The sequence below is a fragment of the Chaetura pelagica genome, unplaced genomic scaffold (genome assembly GCF_000747805.2).
Source record: "Chaetura pelagica isolate M959 unplaced genomic scaffold, ChaPel_1.0 scaffold1, whole genome shotgun sequence".
NCBI lineage: Eukaryota > Metazoa > Chordata > Aves > Apodiformes > Apodidae > Chaetura > Chaetura pelagica.
In genome coordinates this window covers 819,086-829,512 of record NW_009951948.1, presented here as the reverse complement: position 1 = coordinate 829,512, position 10,427 = coordinate 819,086, and the positions used below count along the sequence as shown (strand labels likewise).

The 10,427-nt window shown below is 43.3% G+C and overlaps 1 protein-coding gene across 1 annotated transcript in view; it reads left to right on the top strand.

Annotated features, from left to right (window-relative positions):
* The window catches only part of ANXA13 (annexin A13), a 24,686-nt gene extending 14,549 nt beyond the window's left edge, over window positions 1-10,137 (top strand). The window contains exons 2-11 of the mRNA XM_009997532.1: window positions 987-1,065; window positions 2,487-2,581; window positions 3,957-4,127; window positions 4,772-4,805; window positions 4,895-4,974; window positions 5,349-5,417; window positions 5,629-5,730; window positions 7,559-7,634; window positions 8,488-8,600; window positions 9,801-10,137. Coding sequence (XP_009995834.1) covers window positions 987-1,065; window positions 2,487-2,581; window positions 3,957-4,127; window positions 4,772-4,805; window positions 4,895-4,974; window positions 5,349-5,417; window positions 5,629-5,730; window positions 7,559-7,634; window positions 8,488-8,600; window positions 9,801-9,920 — 939 coding nt within the window. The 3' untranslated portion in view covers window positions 9,921-10,137. The remainder of the gene's footprint in view (window positions 1-986; window positions 1,066-2,486; window positions 2,582-3,956; window positions 4,128-4,771; window positions 4,806-4,894; window positions 4,975-5,348; window positions 5,418-5,628; window positions 5,731-7,558; window positions 7,635-8,487; window positions 8,601-9,800) is intronic.
* Window positions 10,138-10,427: the final 290 nt, after the last annotated feature.

The window sequence follows — 10,427 nt, the reverse complement described above, 5'->3', positions numbered from 1 at the left end:
GGTGGCATTTTCAGAAGGGCTTAAAAGAAGACTGTAATTCCCAGGGGTGTCATAACCCTTAATTTAGTGGAGAGCAGAGTGCCATGCCCTGGGGTATCATAACCCTTAATTAGCAGTGGTGGTGCCAGTGCCTGGCAAATAGCCTGATCCATGTGTTGGTATTTGAATGGAAATGCCAAAGCACTTGAACACTTAGAACCCTCAAGTACAAGGTATGCATACAGTTCTACTGGATTTAAGAGCCTAGAACCTATTTTCTAGTATTCTTTGAGAGTTTAGGCACTGAAAATATCTGATTCATTGTATTGGAGAGGCTGAACACATTGCTGGTTTCTGTTTACATAGATATGTCAGGCTGTAAACTGCTTCTGCAGCTGTGGACTTTGAGTTATTATCCCCAGTAGATTTTGCTCAAGGCAACTACATGTACTATTTTACCAAAATTAAAAAAAAACCACAACAAAGAAAACACAACAGCTTTATCACATTATATATTTCCAATTACCTTGTTTGCATGAATGCATCAACACAAGAAAGATTTGCAGGACCAGTTTTTGTTCAGCTGATTGGGATTGTAACTCCTGCTACTTACAAATGTACTGCAGAGGTGGGGCATGGTTCTGTATGCATCTGATAAGGTGTTTATATTGGCTTCTTGTTGAAGTGGTACAAACAAAAAATATTTGATCTGGCATAAGGATGCTTAGGATGAAGTTCTTACCTTTAAATTATTTGAATAAGCCTGAACTGGCAGAATAAAGTTATACAGGATCAGCACCATGTGTCATGTGGTGACAACTCTTTGTGGATCCATTCTTGGAGCCCTAGTGATAGATCCTGTATTTCAGCAAAGCCCAGCAAGAACTTCATGGTTTAGGTAGTATGAACAAAGAGCAAGCAAGAACTCAGTCCTAACTGCTGTAATTCAGAGAAACTAATGCAAAATTCTTTGCTGTGTATCATCCATTGTGTCTCTGTTTTCCTAGTCAACCAATAAACACCATCATCATGGTTTTGATGCAGAACGAGATGCCAAGAAATTACATAGTGCCTGCAAAGGGGCAGGTAAGAAAGCTCTTGTTATCTACACAAAGGGCAATTCAAGCTTATAAAGAGCATATACCTAAACTTAGGGCAAAATAACTGTATCAACCAGTTTCAGGTAATCTCTATGCTTTCTGTCACTTACTGACTCAAAGAACATGCACACCAGTGAAGTTTTATATGATTAAGATTAATGGGAAGCTAGTTTGTTCCTCAAAGACTGGTAAGATCTAGTTGGATAGTTGCTTGGCCCCAAGGGATTGGGATAAACATGACATTTGCTCCCTGAAATAGGAACATCCAGCTATCAAGGCTGATATGACAGTAATGGGGTGCAGCTAGTCAAGTCAGATTAAGGTCATGGTTGTATGTCCTTTCCCAGGTCTTCAAGGACCAAAACCATCACCACCTCCATAAGCTCATCAGAGCCCACTGCAGCTCCATCAGCTGTAAGGAGTATATAATTATTCTCCTTGATATGCATTGGTTATTTTTAACAAAAAGTACTTGTTCCCACCATCTTCTAAAGTATGTTAAAGTAATCTGGCTGGCTGTGTGTAAATGAAGAAGGCACAGAATTCATGGGATCTTTAGGTCCATGGAAGTGACAGTGTCCAGCAGAGGACAAACAGCCAGGCAGCAGGCACATGAGAGCAATAAATTCACTCCAGGCATATGCACAATAAACTTGTATTTAAGCATTTCTTCCTTGTATTGCACAGACACTCAGAATCCATAAAGTGCTGAATTTTATGAACTGTTCTTGTTCTATGAACAGAGCCCTCTCAAAACACTTCCCCAAAGACTCTCCTACCAAGAGTTTAACCCCACCTTGTCAGATAGGTGTGCTTCTCCCTCTATAATTGGACCTGCCTCAGTTCCAAGCTGGTGCCAAGCAAAACAGCATCAGCAGAGACTCAAACCATGAAAGCTGGTTCCTGCTCCTCCTCCTGACTCCACTTAGGGCAAATCACAACCCATTTTGTGCAGGCTGTACATTCAAGCTGTGGATTCATGCAGCTGATTTAAACATGTTCATACCTACCCTGGCCTGTGCCAGCACAAGCATTCACATGCTTGATGAATTGGACCTGACGGCTGATCCTTTGGAATTACTCAAACAAGCATTGCCACCAAAAACATGTAAGGGCACTGGTATAATCCTGATTTTAGGAGTAGTGTCTGACTTTCTCAAACCAAGGACTCAATTTCCCTGATGAAATACAAGCAGTCCAAGTTGGTGGACTTTTATTTGATGGTCTGATTATTGTAACTGACTACAGTTAAGTAGATCCTCAAAGGAATCTTAGATGCTATGAATCCTAAAGTTGGCACCAGTGGGGATAAATATTAGCAATTTTTTTTCTCTTTAGAGATCATGTTTTCTTTCCTCTGCATTGGACTCCTGTTTAAATAATTCCTACACACAACTTCTTTTTCAGGAACTGATGAAAAGAAAATTATCGAAGTCTTGTCAAGTCGAACATCAGAGCAGAGGCAACAAATAAAACAGAAGTACAAGGCTCTGTTTAACAAGGTATTTAAAAATAAATGGCCTCTCTACTTCAAACCACGTTCCTGCTAGAAATACAGCCTACAGGCCTCTGCTTTTGAAAATATCAAGGACCTACTGGATTTAAGGAGAACATGTTAGTTTCTGATTCAGTAGATTTTATCTCCTAAAATACCAACTATATTCCTAATCTTAGGATTCAGAGTCTTACTGAAATCAGCCTTAATTATCAGAGCATTTTAATCGAAGTTGGGAGAGCTAGAAGAGAATTCATAACTGAAATAAAAAATATTTCAGCTTTTCATCTTCAGCACATTCAGAAGAAGGTATTACTGTAAAAGGAAAATTTTAAGTCAGAATCCCTCTCAGACCAGATGCAAATTCAGAGGAACTATTCAATCTCACATTATTATATTTTTGTTGAGTTTAATAATGTAGTCTCGAATTCTTCCAGTGATGAAAGAGAAGTCACATTGTAAAACTGAGGAATCTCATTGGGCTGTTGATTTCTGGAGGAGATATCCTGGTTGCCTCAGCATGTAGCAACCCTTCTGGCTCGCCTGGGCAGCCTGAATCTCTCAGGGAGGAGACTGAACCATTTCACTCTCCTGCTGCTTGAGGAAGCAACATTCATGGTGTTGAAACTACTCCAACACCCCTGTCAGTCTGACTTCCTAGATTGAGTGTTGACTTTATATTGTGTAAGAGGATATTTAAGAACAACAGCTTTAGAGCTGGGCTTCTCATTTGTTGGTCTGAACTTGTCAAGTACTTCCTGTAGGACAGGAAATGGTAATTGCAGTTGGTGCTTCACATAAATCATCAGCAGGCATCCTACTCAGTGCATGTACACTAGAGAGCTCTCAAGGCTCTATTAAATTTTGAATTAAGTAGATCATATCATGGAGATCATATCATATACTTTTTTTGGTGGAAAGAATGCTGATTGCTCAGCACAGAAGCATTTTGTAGAAATTTGTTGCTTTTTCAAGTAAGTGAATTTTAACCAAAACTGGAAGAGAAGTTTGGTAAGTTTGATCCCTTCTCTTGCAGCTCTTTCAAAGCAGGAAGTTTCTGTGTTGTGTTTCAGAGTAAAGTCTCCTGTTAAGCTTTTAAAAACACTAGTTTGCATTGATTTAAGCAAGTAAGAATCAAAACTGGAGTGGTATGGGCTGGTATTTGAAGATGGGACAATCATTTCATTCAATATGAAATAAAAATGTCTCGGGAATTTATTTGGAAAAAAGAAAAATCTATGTATTTAAAGGCGCTTTTTTGTGGTTTTTGTCCCTTTTTGGTGCAGAAGAAGCTTTGTAATAATGAAATTCCTCAAAATAAATTTAAAACCCCTCCAATCCCACCTCAGCTTTTGCCCTAACCATTTTGACTGTCCCTGCAGGATTTGGAAGAGGTCCTGAAGGGAGACCTGAGTGGGAATTTTGAAAAGACCGTGCTGGCTCTGCTGGACCTGCCCTGCGAGTACGAGGCCCGGGAGCTTCGCAAGGCGATGAAGGGCGCGGGGACGGACGAGTCGCTGCTCATCGAGATCCTCTGCACAAGGAACAATAAGGTTGGGACATCATCCCTCACCTTCCTTTGGTAGCAGGGCAAAGAGCTCGCCAAGAGCATCCCCTGGGAGGAGGAGGAGGGATCAGAACAGCTTCCATGGCTCAAATGTCTGGTGTCAGTCATGGTAGCCGTAAGGTTGCCACACCAGGGCTGAAAGTCTTTCAGAAATTAAGAGCAATATAAATTCAGTTTCTCCTTGGTCCTACTTATATGTGCCATGGATGGCACAGAGGCAACACTGATGAGGGAGAAAAATCCCCAAGTGCCTGTTAAAGGCAATTTTGGCCCTGCTGTGACGTCCTGAGGTGGCTCCTGCCAGATACAGGATCACGATTCTCTTCAAAAAGCCCTCTAGCTTATGCCTAATGGCAAGTGAATCCAGAGGGACTCCTGCAGGAGTCAGGCATCCCTCAAAATGCTGTTCTGAACTGGGCTGGGTTTGAGAAGTGTCTCTGCACTGTGGGGAGCCCCAGCATGAGCAGGGAGTTGGAATTTGGCTTCTCATCCTGCCTCCTCATCTGTCACACCTCAAGCAACACAGGCATGGTACTGACTTCCTATGGTTTTGTTTGCTCATTTATTTGTTTATTTTTCAATAAATAATTTTCCTTATTTATTTATTTGCCTGTTTGCTTATTTTCCCAGGAGATTGTAAACATAAAGGAGGCATACAAACGACGTAAGTAGTGTTGTCTTTCAAACACCTTCATTTAAAGCCCTTCTCACAGGGTGAATCCTCACTGTTTGATTTATTTTTTTTCCTCACAGTCTTTGATAGGGATCTAGAGTCTGATGTTAAAAGTGACACAAGTGGCTATCTAGAGAAGATATTGGTCACTGTGCTACAGGTAAGGCTGGGGGCTCTCCTCATTTGCATCCACCTAATAGAGATGGTTCCTTTTCTCTATCCTGTGTACCCTGCGTCATCATAATAAGTATTTGCTGTTACTTATAATAATGTAATTAGTTTATGTAATATCACAATGAGGTAATTTGAATAAGCAAAAGGGGTTCTTCAGGATTAGAACTTCTATATTTATAGCTTGAACAGACTGTTCAGAACTGCCCACCGAGGGCCCCCAGGCCCCATCACTGGCCGTCAGCAGATGGCAGCAAAACTACAACCAAAACGTTTGTGAGTGCCACGAGCTGTCAGCCTTCCCTCCTACATGCAATGCAACCAGCGCTTCCTCTGTTTTTACTGTCATGTCCTTTCCTGTAGGCAACCCGCGATGAGACCCAACAGGTCAATGCAGAACTCGCTGAGCAAGATGCCACAGATCTCTATAAAGTAAGTGCCAGAGCAGGAAAGTCCCCGATTGCACCACTTTGTGCAGCAAGAGCTGCCTCGGGGGTGGCTGAACACACCAAGCCTGAGGGCAATGGCAGCGTGAGGAGAGCAAGCAAGGGGGGCACAGGCTGGAGCCTGGAGCATCAGGGGCTCTGGATGGTATTTTGTCTCTACTGTGAATGCTTAAAAAAAATAACGTGCTATCTCTAAGGCAGGAGAAGGCCGCTGGGGAACAGACGAGCTGGCTTTCAATGCAGTCTTAGCAAAGAGAAGCTATAGTCAGCTGAGAGCTACTTTTCAAGCTTATGAGAAGGTGAGTTATTCATTTCTGCCATGTGGGTTCACGGGGCCTGACATGTAGTTTGCAGACCCTACAATGACATGTAGAGCAGGCAATCCTTTCTTTGCCATTTGAAAACTTCTTGAATGCTTTAAGAATCTTGGAAAATGTTTTTATAGAACTGGATCCTGATCTCATGGAAATAGGGGATAAAATCTGTATCTTCTGCCAGTGAAGACCCTATCCCCCCTTCATAATCCACACAACATCCAGCTAAATAAATGTGGTGCTGCTGTTTCCCTCCCACAGCCACATGACAGTGGATGTTCCCACCCCTGCAGGAGGACTGGCAAAGGGACAGTTTCACAAACTCCTGCCCTGAAGATGGGGTTTGCTTTTCTAGTCTTTTCCTCTCCCTTCTCAGAAGCAGAGCCTGACAAGGTCTCTCTCCTCCTGATCCCCCTGCTTCTCACACTCATATTGGCTGGGCAGAGGCACATCTCCAGCCTCTTCCTTTCTTCCTGCACTGAGCACGCAGCCCGTGCAGGTACTTTGCCATACTTCCCTCTGTCTCTAAGAATAATGGTGCTTCTCCCCCACCAGGGACATTATACTCATGCCTGGTCCTGGAACCCACCTCCACTGAGACCTCTTACCTGGAAATGACCTGTGACAGTCAAAGCAATGGAGATCCAGGGTCCTTCTCCTGGCAGTGAGGTGGAAGCTCAGAAGAGACATTTATTCTCAGGAGTGGGTCACCTCTCCAGGCTCTGGTTCACAGTCCTGAACTACCCTAGGATGACTCTGAGTTCAGCAGAAAACTGTAACCCCAGGCACTGATGATGAAAAAAAAAACAACCAAAACCAACAAACTTGTCAAGGCCATATTTCAGTGTCAGCATTATAAGGAACCCTTAAGTTGGAAAAATGTTTGCAGTTTTATCCAAGTTTTGGTTTGCTGCTGGCAGAAGGGCAAACCCAGTCACTAACTGATACTCTCTTCCTCACAGTGGCCCAAATCCTGGGAGTTCAGTTAAATGCTCCAATAGCCAAGCTACCTTGGCTTTTTGTTTCCTAAAGCCCAGATCAGGTTGCCCAAACCAATCCACCACATCCTGCCTGGCTGTACTTGAAGTAGACATGGGCCAAGATTAGAGCCATGCAAAAATCAGTCCTTCTCTGCAGCTGGAAAGATAAATAGGGTAAGATCTAAACCAGGCTGGGAGTTTCCAGAACTTAAGCCTAAATCCTCAGAAGGTTTGTTTCCATGCCTCCTTGCATGCATGGTCTCCTAGCTCTGATCTAAAAGTCCACTAGAGTCTTGAACCATGCAGGGCCACCCTGATAGGCAAAACAGAGTGAAGTAAAAGCCTTTGAAGATCATGAAATTCACACAAGTTGGGAAAAATGGTTTTAAAGTGGCAATCTGTTTTGTAAATTTTCCCTGGGAAGCCAGACAATAAGCAACAAAACTTCATAGAGCTGGCAAAGCTCCAAAAATTATCTTATTTGTGTGGGAGCCATCCAGAGCCTTTGATAGAGGGGTTAGAGGAAGCTTGAACTGTTTCTCCTTGCTAGGGGTCACTCTAGCAGAAGCTGCTTTGTCCTAGAAGCCCTCAGTTACATGTGACTGCTTGATTTAGGTTGTCCAGTTCTTAACTGTTGTGCCTTACCTGGCTGCAGAGACCTTCTTCTCTTGGTGCCAGTGGATCTGTGAGAACTTACACCAAAGGAAGATTTCATTTGCCCTTGAATTGCTCCCTTGGAAAAGCTCTATAGGAAAAGCTGATGCTGGTTTTATGATAGTGGAATGACATGTACAGAGAGCAGCTCTGATGGCTCTTTTTTGTTGTCCTTGTAGGTGTGTGGGAAGGACATAGAAGAATCCATTAAAAGTGAAACATCTGGAGATTTGGAGAAGGCTTATCTTACTCTTGGTAAAAAAAAAAAAAAAAAAAAAAAAAAAAGTGTCAAAAGTTTTATTTTCTAGTTCTTCCCATCATCTCACATTGTTTCTTGGGGTCTGTGTACAGTCTGACAGCAGCTACTGAGATAGCCCTAAACTGAGCTGACGTATCTGCCCGGAAAAGAAAAGCCAGGTTTCAGTAGCAATTTGGGCCCCTTGGCTTTAAAAAACAACAACTTGGTAGACACAGCTTCTCTCCATGCAGATAAATTATTTGCCCTTCAACACAAGGTGGCCACTTCCAAGCTTTCCCTGAGGACATGGCTGATGATAACTTCCAGTGGCTGCCTGGGCATCCTTGAAGTGTCCTAGGCAGCCACCACAAAAATGTATAGGGTCCTCAACAGCAATTTAGCACTTGGAATGACTGTGACTGCTACTTAAGCCTGTGCCCTGGCTCTGATTAACTTACTGGCATTGCTTTTATCCATCTGGGCCTGGACTCTCCCAAGTCTTGCTCCCTTGAGCTACAGAGTAAGCAGTTATCCCAAGAATAGATGGACAATAGGAGCTCCAGAAGGGCAAATGTTTGTTCTCATTTGTGTCATTTTCACTGTGGAATGGCAGAGCATTCAGTGCTGATCACCCCACTGTGTAACATGCTTTCCCTGTGCAGGAATGTGCATGCATCCCTGTGCAGCCTCCAAGCCTTCTCCTTGCTTACTGATAAGGATCAGTCACAGAATGAGAGCCCTACCAGGTCATACGTCTGTCTGAGCATAAACCCTAAGGAGTCACCTTTATTTCTTGCTCATTTATTTCCTTCTCATTAAAGATATATCACAAAATATAAGTATAATGAAGCCTCCCACTGTCTTCTCTAGTCAGCTGTGCCAAAGACTGCCCAGGTTATTTTGCTACACTTCTGCACAAGTCGATGAAAGGAGCTGGGACTGATGAAGACACCTTGATTCGCATCCTTGTGACCAGGGCCGAGGTAAGACACCCTGCAACCTGCAATGCCTCTCATCAGCTCTGGCAGAAATACAAATGTAGAGGGTACGGAGTGAGTCCTGGCAGGTCATGTGCTCAGTCAACCTATTTCAGCCCAATGACACCAGTGGTCACACTCCGCTTTTGTACCAGGCAACTTTAATTTTGATATTGCATCTATTTCTGTTTTCAAAAGAACTAAACCAGAAAGCATGCAGGAAATTTCAAGTGGAATCAACTGTACCTGGTTAAAACCAGCCCATGAGGAGGTCTGGCCCCGATGGGATGTTAAAACTAAATTCCTAGTTAAGCAATGATAAATCAGCACTTCCCAAATTGAGAATTGCTTAGAAACATATGTTGCCAATTATCTCTGATTCCAGCTGGGAAAAACAGATGGGGAGGAGGGAAGAAAAACAAAGAACCAAAGGAGATAATTGTCATTTTAAGAAGAACAAAACTGCACAAGACATTTGAGATCTTAAACACAGTCTTTAAGTCTTCCTTCCATGTAAGCTGTGGATGTTGTAACCTCGGGGCTGTTTCAGTCTTGACACATAAGTCATTCACAGGGACAAGGAAAGCATATTTCTCAAAGACTGGCAGTGTGAGAAATGAGGCTCCAGGGCTGTCTCACTGTTAAGCCACAGTCCAATCATGATAACATTTAAAACCCCAGTGATAAAGACCGGAACTGTGCCATGGGTGCCTTTTCACAGCAAAGCTAGAGACGAGGCATTTAATTCCCACCCCTGTAGTAACCAGAAAATTACTTTTGTGGATGGAACAAAACTCTCTTTTAGCCATACTCCCGGAAGTGCATCTTTCCCTGCTTGCCACATGGACTGGCCTCAGGACCTCACAGCAACCTATGCAACTTTCTCCAGCATGGAGGTCGTGCCTGCACAGCAGCACTGAGTGAGGGGCAGAGCTGCCCCTGGCTGCCCCAGCACAGCTCTCCACACAGGCCCTTACCCCTCTTCACAGCTAGTGTCCCCTCACCACACCATCTGATATGGGCTTACCTCCAATCCAAACATTAAGCTGAAAGTCCTCCAAGGCTTTTAGACCTCCTGCTTTCTCCTCTCCCCCTCCCATTGGGTGCAGTGGACCTTGGATCAGACCCCAGGGGTCCTGGTAGGAGCAGGGCATATTACTCAAAGCACATCCAGCTCTTCTAAAGAGGCTTTTGGTATCTCCTCAGAGTGACCTGCCAGCAATAAAGGAGAAGTTCCAGCAAATGTACAAGAAGTCGTTAGCTGAAGCTGTCCGATCTGATACCTCTGGGGACTTCAGAAAGTTGCTGCTAGCTATTTTGCACTAAAAAGCCATCAAGAATGAAGAGGCATGCTGAGCAGCCACCTCTTGATTAGTTTCCAAAATAGCGTCCAAAAAATGTGGCATTAGCACAAAGAAAAAATATCCAATTTATTTTCTTTCCAGCTGGGAAATGTGTTGCCAAGTAATGCTGGACGCGAGGTTTATGTTATGGCTATCTCGCCAAATGTCCTTAAGCAATAAAGACACATTAAAAAAACTAAATCTAAATTGACCTCTTTGTGTTTGCATATGTGGAGGAATCTTCTGTCATTGTTTCTTCTGGGTAGATGGTCTGCCTTTCTCTGGTTCTGAAGTTTACTCAGATTATTCCTCTTCGTTCCCCAGCTCGAAGGGTGCCATGTCATGCCGTTACAGTCCTGCCAAGAGAAAATGGATAGCAATTTCTTCTCAGCCCGTTGTTACAGCTCTTTAAGCAACCTGAGGGCTGTGAATTAATTATTTCAGTGAGGCTGTGATTAAAATCCTGCTATCAGTGAGGAGGCTGGAGTGA